The sequence below is a fragment of the Mugil cephalus genome, chromosome 3, assembly GCF_022458985.1.
Source record: "Mugil cephalus isolate CIBA_MC_2020 chromosome 3, CIBA_Mcephalus_1.1, whole genome shotgun sequence".
Lineage (NCBI taxonomy): Eukaryota > Metazoa > Chordata > Actinopteri > Mugiliformes > Mugilidae > Mugil > Mugil cephalus.
Window position 1 is genome coordinate 22,684,029 of NC_061772.1, and position 18,496 is coordinate 22,702,524.

The 18,496-nt window shown below is 41.0% G+C and overlaps 2 protein-coding genes across 2 annotated transcripts; one reads left to right on the forward strand and one right to left on the reverse strand.

Moving 5' to 3' along the window:
- Nucleotides 1-2,501: 2,501 nt before the first annotated feature.
- On the reverse strand, nucleotides 2,502-7,527 carry bloc1s6 (biogenesis of lysosomal organelles complex-1, subunit 6, pallidin). The gene is made up of 6 exons (XM_047580551.1): nucleotides 7,376-7,527; nucleotides 7,074-7,174; nucleotides 5,685-5,844; nucleotides 4,245-4,332; nucleotides 4,086-4,172; nucleotides 2,502-4,012 (listed from the first exon to the last, which is right to left on the reverse strand). Exons 2-6 carry the CDS (start codon nucleotides 7,135-7,137, stop codon nucleotides 3,893-3,895), a joined length of 519 nt encoding a protein of 172 aa, XP_047436507.1. The 5' UTR covers nucleotides 7,138-7,174; nucleotides 7,376-7,527; the 3' UTR covers nucleotides 2,502-3,892.
- A 19-nt stretch (nucleotides 7,528-7,546) lies between these two features.
- On the forward strand, nucleotides 7,547-18,134 carry slc30a4 (solute carrier family 30 member 4). Its single transcript, XM_047580549.1, has 8 exons — nucleotides 7,547-7,699; nucleotides 8,013-8,538; nucleotides 9,514-9,660; nucleotides 10,842-10,995; nucleotides 11,219-11,453; nucleotides 12,896-13,001; nucleotides 13,128-13,262; nucleotides 16,810-18,134. Exons 2-8 carry the CDS (start codon nucleotides 8,145-8,147, stop codon nucleotides 16,962-16,964), a joined length of 1,326 nt encoding a protein of 441 aa, XP_047436505.1. The 5' UTR covers nucleotides 7,547-7,699; nucleotides 8,013-8,144; the 3' UTR covers nucleotides 16,965-18,134.
- Nucleotides 18,135-18,496: the final 362 nt, after the last annotated feature.

Here is an 18,496-nt window from a genome sequence, read left to right on the forward strand (position 1 = left end):
GCCTGATTCGTGATAACTTTTCTTGCAGTCTATAAAATTCCAGATGTTTTTCACAGCCTGCCTGGTTGGGTTGATATAGCCAGAACAGAGTTGCTTATTAGCAAATCATAGTTATGAGTTTCAGGTGCGCACCTCCTGCAGATATTCCTTATATAGTTTATTTTTTTTTCTTTTTTGCATAAAACTAAGAAACCCAGTATCAAAGTATCAACATTAATTATTTCAGTTTTGTGCATTTAGACTTACATCTTGCATGCGGTCCTAATACAAACTGTTATAATTCATTTTCACCTCTGATGAGATTAATCTGTCAGCACTGAATCACGTTATTTACTTTATGTTTTATTAGCTCCTTTGTCCGTTGCATGCTGTTTTATGAGCTTAACACCTGCTTTGTGTATACAATTCCCAAGTGCTGGTCATAACTAGGCACAGAATAGTAAAACATTCGAGTTTGAACTTTAAAATTATTGTTTTGGAAGTATATGCGCTGGTCACACGGCAAACTGTTATGTAAAGATATCCACTCTGAACCATCTGTTGAGTCACAAAAACCTAATTGCTAATGTTCTCCCTGCCCACTTATCCACACTTGCGTATGAACAGTTATATAAGAAGGGAAAGTAACCTCATTCGCTGTCACTTTGGTGGAAAACACCACTAACAGATATGTTTTCCAGAACCACTGGTGCAGGTCTTCGCGTGGTTCTTCGGCGCGCATGAATATTACCATGACGACCAAATGGTAAAAACCTGAGGGAAATAATAATACGATGCAGCCATGCTCAGTGTGGGACGGAGGACCATATCCTGTTGTGGTGGGTCTGGGAGAGGCTTGGTGCTGCCAGTCTGACGCTGACCACAGCCTCCCACTCCTCACCCATCTGAATCACTGTTTACTTAGACAGGAAGGCCGCCCCCGCTAAATCATCGGCTGCTGCTGTTGCTGCTCCATGTGTGACTCGCTTGCGGCTTTAGTGAGGGAGTGGGGGGTGTGGGGGGGTTAGTGTTTTTCCTGACGGCCAAGTTTCTAAAAGCAGACACAAGTTAAAACCAAATGCTTGGAAGCAACAAGGCCCCGGCCTCGGAAACCGCTGCTTCTCTACTTCTGAAGCCTTTTGAGGCCCTTCTTTCTGGAAGAACAGAGCTCTCTTCGATCAAAGCATTAACTAATTAGGAGCAGATCCCATTACGTCGGAGTTTGTGTATTGTTGAACGAATGATGCATCTGCTAGTTATTGGCCAAAATCTTTGTTCATATAAGATCATATTTTCAATGCTTGCAGCAATTTTTGTTTCCATTTGTGAACATCCAATAGCCGCCAAAAGTAGAACAAAAGCAGAACTTAATTTTCTTAATCCATAACTTGAATGTTACACCGGCATGATGTCTCTTTTTGATTTTAGGAAAACCTCCCCTGAGCGGCTCTTAATCCTATAAACTACATTTCCAAGGATAACACTTCCTTCTGTGGTCCCTGCATTACATTGACCCAGAAAATGAAGAAAAACAAACATAAATTTGTGTTGGGGCAGTTGCAGAGAGACCAACTGTGTAGTTAGGAGGATCCAGGAAAACGTCCAGCAAAACCGAGTCAAAATGCGGTTTCCATCGCATTGCCTCACTTTCGTCAATGCGGAATCAGGGTGCCCCTCTCCCTGAGTCTGGACCCCTCCACGGCCACACTGTGGTGCAGCTTCCGCTCCACGGAGGACTGGGTGGGGACGGAGCGAGTCATGTTGGTTTTGACTGAGTTTCCTGCTGTAGTAGTAAGTATAAAATTAGAGCTTTATGTGAAATGGAAGGCGTTGGGACAGACACATGGCTGTGTTGAGACACAGAGGAATGTAACCTACTTTTCTGTCAACAAACTCCTGTTTGTATGGCTGGCACGTGATAATACTACATAAAAAGTTAAGTGTTTACCAATTCAGAGACAACTGTCAGGGATTGTGCGGGGACAGCGGAGGCGGACTCGGTAAAAAACAAGGGCGAGAGTCAGTAAACAAAGATAAATGCTGCTGCTGCTGCTGCTCTCTACTGATTATAGCTGCATTCACCTGACACTGATTGTGATCCAGAAGGAGGAAATGAAAAAACAGACTAGAATGAAGCTCCTAAAACATTTGCTTACACTGCAAATTGGTGAATACAAGAAAGATGCAGCAGATTAATTATTTTTTTTTTTATCAAGTCCAAAGATTACACTGAGATGTAATAGGGGTGAACTCTCTAACCTGATCATAATACATTTGTATAAACTCCACAGGTCGTTTGACATTAACTGTTCTCTGCTGACCCCTGGTGGATAGAAATGGATTGTGCATGTGGGACTGAAAAGAGGATGTTCAGTGAGGACGTGACCCTTGTGCACTCACATTTTATATTATAAATATGTGTGACTATGTGACATGGAACTAGGAAACACACACCCATTGCACAGATTAGAAGACGATGTGCTAAAACCTTAAAGACTAACTTTAAACGTCGGACACACCAGTTTTCTTCTGCTTTTATTATTAACTGTACAAATAGCATAGTTTCAGGCATAACTAGTGCATAGAAGCTTCTCAAAATGTCTGCCGAACACATTTACAGATGCAGTGTGTAGTGAGGGCAACGTTTGATTATCGTATAATCTCAGACACGTTAACTGGACCTCGGATACTCAGTCAAATTTAGTGCAGAACTATTTTAACAACATGCCTGTTTTTATAACATTCAACACTAAACAGGGCACGGCGCCCAGGGACAACATTTAATATTTTACAAAAGACAGCGGACGCAGTGATTCTCCTAAAGTGTCTCGGAGCAATTTGTTCTGTTCTCAGTGAGACTGCACAGGTTTGCGTGTCGTCAGAGGTGGAGAGCGGGTACCAGCATTTGATGATTTAGTCCATGTCTTTGGTTTGTGGTGATCTTGGCAAATGTCAGACGGGAACACACATCAGGGGTTTTGCAACTTTTGGCCGATTCGCAAAGAATAACAAAAAAAACCCACCAACCAGCATATTAAGCAAACCATTTTCCAAAGTGAGTTTTAACTGATTCTTACTTTCTCAAAACTCTAGCCTGTTCCAAGTTTGTTTCCTAATGAGGTCTTGAGTCTAGGTAGAAAATTAGGTAGAAAATTAAGAAATGAAAAGTGTTAAGCTACAGGAGTTTGAAGCCATTTCCAAAACTTTTAAACAAGGTCAGCAGTTAATAGGTGGCAAACCTGTCCTCAAATATACCACATAAACCTACCTGATATAGGTAAAAGCTTTTATCGTCTTAACTGTATGTATTGTGCAAATCAAACCCATGAAAATGAATGAATACTGTCAAGCGTATCATCATGCAACAAATATATAAATTAGATGTGATTGATTACATGCAACACACCAGTGTGAGGGATTTACTGTTTTTCTGTTAGGAGAAACTGAATATGAGATGCATATTTCTGTTTCTAGTAAAGTGTAAACTCCTTCACATCAACACATGGAGCGGGTCCTCTTTCGAACCGAAAACCGGCCTGACAAGAGCCCTTTCACAGCTGTCGTGCGTCTGCCACCATAGGTTCTCCTACACACTTGGAGGAGGAAGAGTGAGACAATGGGTGCACAGTTGCTGCTAGATGCCACAAAAATCCTACAAAATAAGTGGAAACAATGAGCCGCAATGAGCTCCATCCCATGCACCCTCCCCCTGCACTTCTTCTGCACTCCATCCTCTGATTCTCTACCGTGTTTTCGTCATAAAAAAAGGTAAAAAAATATCTTTAAAAAAATACGTTGCGCTTTGGAAAATGGTCCGCAGTTATGAGACGCATGGCTGATGTGTAATAAATCGACTAAAACATGCAAAACCACCTGCGGGGGTCCTTTAATACAGCGCGCGTAACAGAGGGTCCTACATTCTCTTAGCGGGTTTGGCTGTAAGCTGCCGTTCTCTCTCGAGCTCCTTCTCGCGCTGCTGCTCCTTCTCCAGCGCCTCCTTCTGCTTTTGTTGCTGCAGCTTCAAAGCTCTTTTCTGAAAGAGAACAGTGTGTTAACATTTGATCAGCGCAGGCCTGCAGTCATCTACCGACTGAGACGACAGATACCTTTAGCTTTGTCGTCCGCTCGTGGAGCATGATCATCTCTTTCCTTATGTTCACCAGTTTGTTGTGGTAAATCTTTGCCTCTGTAAACTAAAGACGAGAAACGGGGTTACAATCCTTCCCTGCTCACTGGAAAAGATTTTAATTCACTCAAAAACATACCAGGGAATTGAGGTCCAGCAAGGCGTTACATTCTCTGAACTTGGTGACTTCCTGGTCCAGTGTGTCTAACAATATCACCTGATTTTGTCTGGTTGAGAAGAAAAAAGAAAAGAGAGAAGAAAAATATTAAAAAAATACCTCCGTTTAATTATATCTAGTTATTTCTAGCATTTCAAACAACAACCAGATGGATAATAGCACAGCTTTTTAAATCTCGTACGTAATATGCGTGCTACTTATGGTGCAGATAAGATATACGATATCCCTCAGACGGTTCTTCTACCGGCTCTGTTTACGTTCTTCTTCTGCAACCGGTGTTCTTGGATGTTTTTGTTCCGGGGTCAAACGCCACCGCAGCGGTTGTGGAGCATGCGCACACACTTTATCCGATTGTAGTCCGATTATACATGCAGGAGAATTCCATTCGCATTTCTCTGGGTGTCTCAATCGGATAAGGAGAACTCTGATTTTAGTCGGACTAATGTGTTTACATGCACTTAAGTTGTCCATTTTAGAGTCCGATTAAGACAATAATTCGTTTTTTTTTTTTTTTACGTGCATGTAAACGCACTGAGTGATTTTAATGTTGTGGCTGATTGGTGTAATTTAGTAGTAGTATAACTGGAATGTGAATTCCAGGATGTGTGCAGATCTATCCAGTTCTGCTAAACGCATCATTACCTGTACCTTGCCTTTGTTTACTGCAGACTAATGTCTATGCACACGCTCTTCTCAGTTCATTGGATACACTTGTCTATGTCTAAGTTTATAACAGTCCTGCACTAAATCTTTGCTTTATGACTCAAGGTTACGGTAATAAAACTAAGCCCAAAATAGCTGAGCGAGCTGTTTATTTAACTGTGTTTTCGTTTTGCAGGCTGTGGTTTGTGGTACTATCGTGTTGTATTGTCTTGTACTGACACATGTTTCCATTATTGTGACAACCGCGTTGTTGATGGAGGACAAGGCTCCCTGGGAAACGGTAGACCATCCTCGACATTAAAACAACAACTCCGGGAACAACTTGTGATGAACGGTCACAAAAGGTTCAGTCTGAGTTCATTCTTTTTTGCACATTAGTCATCTCCCTCGAGTCTGAATTCTTTTGCTTCTCCACAATTGAATTAATTCATTTTGTAGTGGACACGGGAGACAGTTACGGCTGATCAGATCTGGCCTGTGTGTATTAACCCGGCTGAAACCATCCCAACAACTGCAACCACAACAGAATCATTGATTCCAATCTTTAGCCGGCGGTAAACAGGCAAAATGTTAACAAACGTGCCCTGATCCAACTCCTTCCACATGTATAGTTTTCCTGCTTATGTAGAATGGGTGAGACGGTACAACAGGCGACATAAATGTTGGAGAACTCTGCCGTAACCTGTGAAGAGTTGCTTGGTGAACATTAGTCGAGAGATAAAGCACACGATTACTCACGTGAGCTCTTGGAGGGCTCGTTTAGAGTTCTGCAGGTCTGGTAGGTAGTGAGAGAGTAATCCTTCTGTTAGTTTGTCCACAGCTTTCTTATCCACATACACGTTCTCTACGGGGGCTGAGCTCTTCAGATGTAGTGATTCCTGCTGTGGCAACTGGGGATCTGTCAAATATTCAACAGAAAAAATAGTTAGGACCTTTCAAAATAACTATTTAGCACAACTTTCCCCCGACACTTGAGATGCAAAGCTGCATCATTTTAAGTGAACTAGATATGGTCACACTCTTGACATTGATAGGGTCTGAAAGCCGCACTAAAGACAACGTATAGTCCATCTCATTATTTATTTGTTTTTCAGCAAATCACTTAAAAAAAAACTCATCTAGGAAAGGCAGCGTTTTACCTGCTGTCTGCCATTAGAGTAGTCTGCCATACATAGATCAGTAAGACATTAAAACCATCAGCTGGTGAAGTGAATAACACTGATGTTAAAATCTACTGGGAAACATTTTTATTTACCAAGTGCATCCCCATGACAACAACAAGGGGGTGTCCCTCGCACCCTGGCAACATATATTCCCCAGACTGATAGTGACAGACATGGACCCGGCTATACATGTGGTGGAAAAGAAAACTATCTTCCATCCCTCTGTCATCCAGTCGTGATGCTGCATATCATAGAACAAGGAACAAGGGTCTGCATGGGCACCCTGACAGCAGCTGTGATCCTTTCCTTTCCTCGAACCACTTTCGATGGAAACTGACCACTACAGACCGGTGAACAGAGCACAACAGCTGCGGTTTTGGAGATGCTCCGACTCCGTTGTCTAGCCATCACAATCTGGTCCATGCAAATAGAAATTCTGTCTTCAACATCACACTCCCTATGTGCATTGATAATGACACATTCATAATGTAATGGCTGATCTGTGTGTTTTGTGGTAATACCATATCACACCAGTTAATAATTAATTATGGCACGTTTAAAACAACAGCGTTGAGACCAAAGTGCTTTACAAGTACGATACAGATAACAACTCAGGTAAAAACATACACAGTGTCACAGGAAGAGCACCTATCGCTCAGTCTGTGCCTGAAAAAGCCAAAGAACAAAAATGTGTCTTGAAGCATGATTTAAACGCTTGTGCGTTTAAAATGAGTGGGAGTTTGCCTAACATGGATAATAATCATGTCTTAGACGATGACGTGAAACTTATTTGTAAATTCAGGACCTGGTATTTAACACAAGAATGTTATTGTTAACAGATTAAATCAAACTATGCAAGTTATGCTTAATCTTTGACTCACCAATCTTTACCTGTCATACAACGAGCCGCAGCAGGAACCATCGACTCTATAATGAAGTTCAGGTTAATCATAAGTACACAAACCTTCACTGTGGGGAAGTTCACTCTGGGACGATGCTCCCTCCTCCTCCATCCCCTCTACCTCCATTTGCAACGACTCTGTTGACCCAGTCTGCTTTGTTTTCCTACAAAGAGGTACCAAACAATCAGACTGTTGGATCTGAACAGGTTTAACTGATAAAAAATTATCAGTTCACCCACAGCCCTCCGGGTTAATGCATGTAGTTAGCATCAGGAAGTCGAGCTAGCTCCACTCATGATGAGTGGAGTGACACGTTAGCCGCTGTAAATATTCTGTAAATATTTCACCTTAGTCAACATCTTACCTGTTTTACTGTCTATTTTAAAATTATCACTGGCCGCGATGAGCTCACTTATCGCGTTGAGGGAAGAAGGAGAAACATCGGACAGTTTTGTTTTTTTTTGGATTTGTTGCAGCGCCTGACAAGACGTCATGTGACTCCTGCGTCATCACGTGACTGCGCGATGACGACACCGAATTCGCTGGCGTTACTTCCGAGTGCGGAAGTGAAAAAAAAAAAAAAATAAATAAAAATAGGCAGAGACTGATGTTGACAGCAGTTTCGTACCATGGCAGTTTCTTTTTTGCCCACGAACTAAGTTCGCACCACCGGAAAGTACATCTACAAGTAAGTCCGGCTCATGCTTACTGATAAACTAGCCCACTACAAATGTTGTCTTTGAGTCGTCAACTGACAAGACAAGATAGCTAACCTATCCGCTAGTTACTGTTTAGCCAGAGGACTCTTGAACTCAGAGTTTATTAGCTCACTTAGCAATCTATTTGACTCAGGAGCGCATCTTAACCCATAATCAACTTCCTAGTGATGTTAATAGATCTACTGAATCCGTGTTGTTGGAATTGCTGAGCTGTGCTGACGTGAAATGGGGGCTTTCTGTGTCTTTTGGTATCAGTTTCATTTAATAGTTGTCTTCTCCTAGGTGCTAAGAGTGAGAAGAAAATGAAATCCTACCAACTTGCCTTTCTACAAAAATGTGAATGATTACCTGGGAAGACAGCAACTGACGGACCGTGTGCAAGTGGTTGTAACCTTGCCCTTATAAATAATCAAGATGTCAGGAGGGAACCTCTTCAACAAGATGCGGTCTGCCTTCAGGAGAGAGCCCCGAGACTGGGACCTGAGTGACACGGCTCCCTTTGACTTTTCGGACGACCTGGTGGACGATGAGACACCGAAGTTCAACAAGCTGAAGGTTGTGGTCTCCGGAGAGATGTCAGACTACTCTGCTGGAGCTCCGTCCAACGGGGTGCCGGTGAACACGATGGTGGTGGACGATGACGACTCCCTGCTCGACTCCTCTTCCAGCCTGGGCAGCCCGGGGTTAAATATGGACCCCTGTGACAGCTGCACCAAGAAGAGGGAGAAGATCAAGCACAGGAGGGTGATGAAGAGGCTGGTCATCGCAGCGTTGCTTTATTTTCTGTTCATGATCGGTGAAATTATTGGTAAGTATGTGCAGACCAGACTTCATATTATACACATTTTATTACTCCTGATCAGTCAAGGTCTTGTGATTGCTGGAAACTAATCTGTCTTAAAGAGGCAGAGAACAAACTGGAAAACTGTTTACACAAACAAAGAGAACTTTGATGAACTTGATTTTTGCAAAGTAGCCTCAACATTCAGAATAAACACAATGTAGCCTAAAGATATGAGTGTGTTTATATCTGGCTCTCAGTTTGAAGACATAAGAAGCAAACAAACACACTGGTTATTTTTTTTACAGTTGGGTGATGAATGAGAAAAAAAAAAACATGAGCATCAGTTTAAGCCACATGTGAATTTGTTTTCATGCGTCAGCGGTGAAATAAGAGGGAAAACGAGTCAAGACAACAAAGACTCGTGTCAGATCACCGTAAAATATTAACCTTTAGCAAAAGGTTATATAAAACAGCACGTGCTGTACTCATAACTTATCGTGATGTAGTCATCACTTATCTGATGTAGTGTCAAAAAAACATAAAAAGTATTTAGACTTTTGTTTATCTGTTTCAAGGCTTTTGTGTTTGACATCAAGATTGTACTTGTTGCAGTTTGTGTCAGTCAAGATAAACTTGCCAGCAGTCAGAAACAATGTCACAGAAACTCTAACACCAATCTGAATTACTTTTTTGTTTATTATGTTATATATTTATGAAATAACAAATATATAATAACATATAATGAATAGATAATTTACTATTCAATAGATTTTATTGTATAGATATATAATTCCAGGACAAAAACATGGCACAAACATAAGTACACCGTGTAATACACCAGCCATTTTTAAAATTATTGTGTTTACAAGTGCTGGACCCAATGGTGCCTATTAGGTCCTAAACTGTTTTTTTCTGTTTTCAGAAAACATTTATTCAAAAAAATGTAACCATCCATAGCATGTCAACCGTGTAATGCTTCTTGTTGTCTTTTGCTTTCAGGTGGTTATGTGTCAAACAGTTTAGCCATTATGACCGATGCTGTGCACATGTTGGCTGACGTCGTGGGGATTTTGTTTTCTCTGCTGGCCCTGTGGCTCTCCACCAAGCCGCCCACCAAGAGATTCACCTTTGGGCTGCATCGTCTCGGTGAGAGCAAGACGGCTTCACACTTCTTCTTTTCTCTTCCTCTTTCCCGTGCACTTCTGTTCTGATATAGTGAACAGATATATATGTCATCCTGGTGCAAATGAATCACTTTCAGGATAGAAAGCATTTGCTCACCGCGCTTGAAACAGATACGATACATGTCTGCCAGAAACTGATAGATAGTCACTCGTGGAGGTCAGCATCGAGTGCCTCAACTCAGACAGAAACATAGATTATTTTTTTTGTTTCATCATAACATTGTTGGATATCTTTGTTTTGTTCTCCACTTACGCCACTTTGATTCATTTCTCCTTTTCTTTCCTTTCTCATTGGTCTCCTAACCTCTGTCAATTCCCAACGTCCTATGTTACTTAAAAAAAACAAAATGTTGAAAACCTGAAGTCATTTAAACATGTCATTGTGTTTCTACAAAAACACTTGGACACAGTGGAGGAAATAACTGGGAATAAAAACTGGTGAAAGAACAAGTAAATCTTCCAGTGTCTGCTAACGTTACATCTAGACTCCATTACAAGTTTATGTTTTTCTATGAGACTGGACCCTCTTGGGGACTGACAAAGGAATGGAGCAGATCAGATGGAATGACAGCAAAGGGTCACGTGCATTTGCTGGAGATTTCCACATCTGGGGTTGAATATCATACCTGTTTTTTATTTGGGAATTAAGGGTTTCGAAGATGTGCTGTTGATGTGACGTCATTCCCATGTCGCTTCACAAACTATTTAATTCAGTAAGAAGCACTTCAGAATATCAGTATCACTCATAATGCCTGTGCTCTGCCTCTTCTGTTTTTATTTTTAATGTTCTCATGGCATCTCCATGGTTGCACATCAAATAAGATATACAAATTTGTTCTTGTTAGGAGAACTAGGGAAAAAAAGGGAACATAAAAGAGGAACACTTAATCTGTGTAGTACCACAGACTGTTAAATACTTCTGATATAATTCTTGTGGCTGAAAGACTGTAAAGTAGTTATTAGAATTGCTCCTATAGGATTATTTGAATGGCAAACAATTAAATCTGAATATACACAAGTATATTGAGCAGTATATTCAAGTTTGTTTTTACCCCCTTTAGCCTTATCTGCCTTCCTCTTTCTTCTATTTGCATTGTTGTGAATATGCTTTGTATGTACAACTGATTATGACTTCTGGTGTAGAGGTGGTGTCTGCGGTCGTGAGTGTGTTCCTCATCTATATTCTGACGGCCTTCCTCCTCTATGAGGCGATTCAGAGGACGATGCACCAAGACTTCAACATAGATGGAGACGTCATGCTCATCACGGCAGCTGTGGGGGTGGCTGTTAATCTCATGTAAGTGAAACCACTCGATTTAGTAAAAAAAAAATGTTTTCACAAAAGAAGATCAGTAACAGTAGTAGAGTAGTTCAAAGTACTGCCTACACTGCACTTCATAGCTTCGGGTTGTTGCGTAATGTTTTACTATTTTACAACCAGTTAAACGTAATGTCTGTTGTTCAGAGTAAACGTGATGCTGATGCTTGAAATAAAGCCGTCTTTCTTGTGTTTTTTTTAGAATGGGTTTCTTGTTAAACCAAGGCGGTCACCTCCACTCACACGGCCACGGTCACTCTCACGGCCACGGTCACTCTCACGGCTCAGCAGCTCCCGTAAGTTCAGAGTCGTCGGGGTCCGGTCAGCAGCAGAGGTCACATGGCAGCCTCGCTGTGCGAGCCGCCTTCATCCACGCTTTGGGAGACCTCCTGCAGAGCGTCGGGGTGCTCATAGCTGCCTACATTGTCCGGTTCAAGGTATCCAGCTGTTTTTTTAAAGAGTTCTTCGATATAAATGTAAACAAGACTTTAAGTGGGATGTTTTAGTTGATGTAATTTAACAACTGTTTGTTGACAATGTGTTACTTTAGACAGTCTGAGCAGTATATTCGCATGCCCAGGACAAGATTATATAAATATTGACTTAACTGTCATCATTTTCTGACCCTTAAACCTTGCCGTTAATGTAAAACAAAACTACCGAAGACTGCCTCCACTAATGGTAAACACGTGGGCTTTACCAAAAAACAGAAAGAGAGCGCACAACAGCGCTGGTGAGGTGTTGACAACCGGAACAAAATGGGAAAGAAACAAGGTGGAGTCGCACGCTCGTAGCTCCAATGGTGAAAACCAGGACTATTTTAATGAAAAAGTTGCAGACATCACCAGCATTTCGCCCCGTAGGTCTCGGTCAAAATACAAAGTGACAAGGGTTTAAATGGATGCAGGTGGGGACAGACAAGGAATAGAGATGCAAACTTTCAACTTATTGACAAATGTCAGTGTCAAGTTCAAGATATAACGTCAAACCTATTTTGTAATATAAGGACCCACATGGGAGAAGAAACGTACAATAGGTATACGATAAAATATACAGGCCTACAAGAATACTAAGAGTAAAAACAAGAAATACAGCCACCAAAGAAATACATATATGAATATTTTTCATTTTATTTTTATATATTTATATATACAGAGAGAGAGAGAGAGAGAGAGAGATTGATGATTTTACATCTTTTTTTGTTGAATATTGAAAGTATTAAAATTTCAAGAGCACTTGTGGGTGGAGGGAAGATGCTGGAAAATATAGATATTTAAGAAAAATGTTTCAGGTCCAAGTCCATGTTTAGACCGTTTGGAGTATTTAAATAGAAAAGATCCAAAAAGACTCTCTTTTGAGAAGCATATTGTCTAAATCTCCTTTTTCAACGTCTGAGCTACAAGTGTGCGACTTCCCTTTCTTTCTGAAACACGTGAGCTTTACCAAAAATACCTTCTGGAAGTAGTGGCTTTGAGCAGTCTCTCATTTTCGAGTAATGCATTACTGACCTCAGTGGAATTTATAGTAATTACATAAGAAAATGTGTACATGAAATGTTTGGCATTCACAAGGTAACGTGACCTGTAAGTCATGAGAATACCGGTGCACGCAAGTGTTTACATCAAAACAGTTTAGCAAGTTAATGAGCAGGTAACATAATAAAGGACAAACAGAGGTATAGTGAAAGGATGAAACAGCCCATGTGACCACATTTCAGTAGGTTTATTTCTGAAGAGGCTTGCAAAACTGTCATAGACTCAGCACTTTCAAAAAGGTTTCATTTTCAAGGTCTAGATAGTTCTTGTGTCAGCATTTGTGGTCTAAGAAGTGTAAAAAACTTTAAATGCAGCAGCTCTGATGAAATCCTCTGTCTTCACAGCCGGAGCTGAAGTTGGCAGATCCTATTTGCACCTACATCTTCTCTGTCCTGGTTCTCTGCACCACGTTCCGCATCATTCGAGACACAACAGTCATTGTTCTTGAGGGTAAGTTTGTGGCTTTTAGTCCAGAGTCCCATCAGGTTACGTTTGAGCGTTTTAGCTTTTAGAGTGTGGCGTGGGTACTTATCATGTATTTTATTTATTTATTTATTTTTTATCTTTCTGTATCAGGTGTTCCCAGACATCTGGACACTGCTCAAATCAAAGAGGAACTATTGAAGCTGGAAGATGTCCAATCAGTGGATGAGCTGAACATCTGGGCGCTGACGGGGGATAAGACTGCAGCACTGGTGCATCTCCAGCTCAGTAAGTAGTGTTCATGAGTCCTGTGAAAAGTATTTAGCGAATTCCAGTCAAATCCAAAATATATATTCAGATAAAGCTTTCAACTTTGCCAAATCGTGATGAGCAGACAGTGGGTAAAACTGCAGCTCTCATGCAAAAGAAAAAGAGGAGTGCTGATGCACACGAATACAATGTGATCTCTAGTAGATAAGACGTATAAACATATCTACACTGTGTATTTTTGACTCATTTGCCGCTCTCAGTGCTCGTTGCTTTGTCTACGTTGTGAGCCAATCTGCACTTGCACTTGTCCGACAGATGAGCCACTGTAGTTTACACCACACAGTCGGTCGTGTCCATGCTGACCCCTGTCCACTTCTCAAAGCGCCTACAGTGGGCACGCAAGCAGAGCTGGACAGCTAAGCAACGTGAGCTGAAGGAGGCCCGTTGTGATGAGTCAAATATTCTTTTACATCAAGGGCATAGCTGGGTACACACGGGATGCAAGGAACGCCCCCCCACAACAATGGCAACAGGAAGTCCCTTGCATCCTGTGCTTGGTCTCCTGAACAGTGTTCAGGTTGTGGTACTTCTGTGTATGTGTGTGGTACTTTATCTGTGTAACATCTACACAGTGGTGTGAAAAAGTGGTGGCCCCCTTCCTGATTTTTTTATTTTTTTATTTTGCATGTATGTAACACCTAAATGTTTCAGATCATCAAACAAATTTAAATATGAGACAAAGAAGTAAACACAAAATGCCTGTGTGAAAAAGTGTTTGCCCCCCCTGTTAAAACATGACTGTGATTTATCACACCTGATTTCAATTTCTCTGACCACACATGTTCTCAATCAAGAAATCACTGCCTGACAAAGTGAAGTAGACCATAAGAACCTCAATAGCAAGACATCATGCTGAGATAAAATCATCATTAATTCAGGAACAAATGAGAAAGAAAGTAATTGAGATGTATTAAGTCTGGAAAAGGTTATAAAGCCATTTCTAAAGCTTTGGGACTCCAGTCAACTACTTCAGTGAGAGCCATTATCCACAAATGGTAAAAACATGGAACAGTGGTGAACCTGCGCCAACTAAAATTACCCCAACAGCGCAGCAATGACTCATCCAAGAGATCACAAAAGACTCCTCAACAACATATGTAGGCCTCACCTGCCTCAGTTAAGGCCAGTGTTCATGACTCCACCCTAAGAACGAGTCTGGGCTGAAACATCTTGACGATCCCTATGACTTCTGGGAAAATACTTCCAACTGTGGACTGACGACACAAAGAGCTTTTTGGAAGGTGTGTGTCCCATAACATCTGGACATACAACGGTAACATCTGGTGGTGGCAGTGTGATGGTCTGAGGCTGTTTTTTTTTTTGCTGCTTCAGGACCTGGAAGACTTGCTGTGATAAATAGAACCATGAATTGTGCTTTCTACCAAAATATCCTGAAGGAGAATGTTTCGCCGTCTGTTTGTGACCTCAAGCTGAGGAGAACTTGGGTTCTGCAGTCGCACAATGATCCAAAACACACCAGTATGTCCACCTCTGAATGTCTGAAGAAAAACAAAATGAAGACTTTGGAGTGGCCTCGTCTGAATCCTATTGAGATGCTGTGGCATGACTTTAAAAAGGCAGATGATGCTGGAAAACCCTCCAATGTGGCTGAATTACAACACATCTGCACTCCACGGCTTTATAAGAGACTCACTGCAAGTTTTGACGAACGCTTGAAGCAGTTGTTGCTGCTAAGGGTGGCCCAACCAGTTATTAGGTTTAGGGGGCAAACCCTTTTTCACACTAGGTTTTGATTTTGTTTTCCTTTAATAATAGAAACCTTCATTTAAAAACTACAGTTTGTGTATACTTGTGTTACCTTTGGCTAATATTTAAATTTGTTTGATGATCTGAAACATTTAAGTGTAACAAACATGCGAAAAATAAATCAGGAAGGGTGCAAACACTTTTTCGCACCACTGTAAATGCCACCACACAGGTTTTGCAGTAGAACATTATCTTAAAGTTTTATCTTCTGGCCAGTGTACGTACATCTTAAGTGCTCTGAGACACAAATCTCTTTGTTAAGAACCAATTGAGAACAACTAAAGCCAAATTATTACCACAAAATATTACATAGTTGAGAATGGAGCTTTATTTTGAAACCATTAAAAATGATTAATTAAGTCTACGTGTCAGAAATGTTTGGCTCATCATTCAAGTGAAATGTTTTCTCAAGGTTAAGTAAAGAGATTCTCTGAAATCTCCACACCCCAGAGGAAATTTACGTCACTGTAGCAGCTTATCTGGTTTTTGGCTCAGCCGCTTGGATTTAGATTGTTTCCACTGTTGATCTGGCAGCGTGCGAAATGTCAGCGACCTGTTGGAACAGAGATGTTTGTGTAAAGTATTCATGTTACGGCCTCCTTTAGAATTTGTTTGCGTTCAGCTTTGATCTTTGTTTTAGCAATGCTGCCACCATCAGGCTGAAGAAGGGCTTTATCTAAAGAAAGCAGCGTGCCACTTCTCTCAAAAGAGGACATTTGGATTTTGTTTGAATTCAGGTTGTTTGCAAAATGTAAATGTTTAGTAAACCTTTCTTAAACCCAGCGTAGTTCATTGTACGTGTTGGTTGTTTCTCTTTGTATCTGAGCCTCTTGAGATGGTTTATGGCCGGGGTCTTCAACGTTTTTAAGGCCAAGGACCCCCAAACATTGTTATTATCATTTTGCATTCAATATTAAGCTCTTCAAATGATACACAGATTCAGATATTCATTTTTTTTTTGTGCAAAGGTAGGATGCAACTACTGTAAACGTATACATACCTGACTGGTATACACAACTGACAGATAAAGACAATAATTAACAGATTCAAGTTTTAATTTCACGTGGTGTGTAACATGTGGCCTTGTGATTGGCTCAGCAGCAGTGGGGGCGGGGCCAAGGTCTTGACTAGCATGTGTGAAACAGTGCATTGTTGGGAAGTGCGGACTCTTCTGCAAATTAAAAAAATAAATAAAACTGCAGTACCTCTGTGGGACCCCTAGGGGTCGCAGACCCCCTTTTGAAGATCTATCGTTTATGGGTAATGTCCATATTTGTAGTTTCTCCACAGGGGGGAGCTGTTGAGTCACTGCTAGAGAGACATTAAAGATTAAACTTTAGACTTTTTTATATTGTCATTTAGATCCAAACACCGACTGTGCCCATTACAATTAAGTTTCATTTCACTGTCTTGCAACAGCAGCTATAAACAGAATGCATAACAAACATGGGAAAAAATAATGATATATTAAAATAATTATAGGCATCTGTGTATAAAAATGTATGTGTATTCTGCACGCTTTACTGTGCTGCTGATCGACTTTATTGCTTCACAGGAAAATGGACCATATTTTTTTTAATCTTTGTGAAGTTTCTGATTACTTGCCATGATGAGCTTGGACATCATGATTTGATGACACATAGATTATTTAACTGATAAATTACTCTTGCGTTTCTCCTGCTATGACACATCACAATGTGTTGTGAGATGATTTAAAAACGAGTTTCTGTGCTCACAGGGCCATCTAGTGCTACCAACTGGGAGGACGTCCAGGCGAAGGCCCGCCACCTGCTGCTCCACACCTACGGCCTCACCAGGTGCACAGTGCAGATCCAGACTCACAGGCAGAGGGTGGTGCGCACTTGTGCAAACTGCCAGCTGCCCAGTGCCTAGAGAGACTCTCATGCTCACACTGACTTCCACTGTTCATTTAATCGGAGCCACACAGCAGTCAGTACAACACACAGAGGGACCTGCGTGGCGCGTCGCTGCTGCGGCTCAGTGCCACTGCAGGCGACACGGTATACAAGGTGTAAGTGGAACAAATAGTGGTGCCAAAAGACAGTCAGTGGGGTAACAACAGATGCACGTTTCTAATTAAAGGAGCACTACAGCCTCCAGGGGACTGATGCTCTTGTGCTTGCAAAGCCTTTGGAGTAAAAGCTGAATGCTGCAATGGAGAAGAATGTAAAAAAAAGAAAAGAAAACAAAAAAAACTTGTCCTTAATTCACCATTAAAGCCTACTCCAACAGGTGACCTTTTTTTTTATGTATTTACGTTTTGATTTATCACAACTGACTGATGTCTGATGTCATCAGATGTGACCTTTTGTTACAATGTGTGAGACCTGTACGCTTAGATTTTATTTTATTATTTTACAGAGGATTTCAGCAAATGAAAAGGTACCTCATGGTGTTTGATAATAACTGTGATCACACGGTGACATATAAGCTGCTTGTGAGCTGCACTCATGATGCACAAACCCTTTACCGTTGCTTTTCCTTTTGCAGACATCACATCTCATCAGATGCACCTAATCATGAATAGATAAGTATGTACGGCAGATTTTAAAAAGGAAACACACAACATAAGATGTTCTTAAATTCTGGAGGTTGTCTAAGCGGCTCCACTGACCAACACTTTACTTAACAATAACTTGACATTACTGACACCGATGTTTTATTGTAGCTTATCAATTAAATGTGATCAGGCAACTCCCGATCAAAGTGTGATTGGCTTTGAATGAGAATAACCTCAGCCTTGTTTCATCCCCATACTCTAAACTCAGCCCCCTCTGCCCCTCAAATACCCTTGACTGACAGTATAGTAATGCAGAGTGGGCTGAGACGTCCTCAGTATTTCACATTTGCAGTGTTTTTGGAGGAGGAGCAGTGGTTTGAATTTTTGCCAGTTCACGGTGTTTCTAGTGTTTTCTTTGTCAAGTGTTAAGAGGCTTTAGGGGAGTTTATGGATAAGCCTTACTATGCCTCTGATATTAATAATCAAAGAAAATCAGGAACTGGATCACTGTTTTTTGTTTGTAATAAAGTCTTTAAACCTTTTATTGTCTCTGTATCTTTTTTTTTGTATCTGGACAAATAGAGTAATTGTGTTTGCAACTTCATACGTATGTATATTATCAATTAACAAATAATTATTGTACATACTGTTTAATATTTTGCAAGAAATATAGCAAAAAGAGCTCCCAACACTGGATCTGAATTTTTTTTGGTGTAGCTAAATGCCTCATGTACACCAATCAGCCATAACATTATGACTACCTTTCTTGCACAGTGTGGGATCTAGTGAATGTGGTGTTTGTTCATGTTTTCTGAGTTGTTCCTAAACTTGACTTGTTTTTGTGTGTGTATGTCTCTGCTGGGAATGACTGCTGCCATCAAGGAGTGTCGTTGCTATGAGCCGG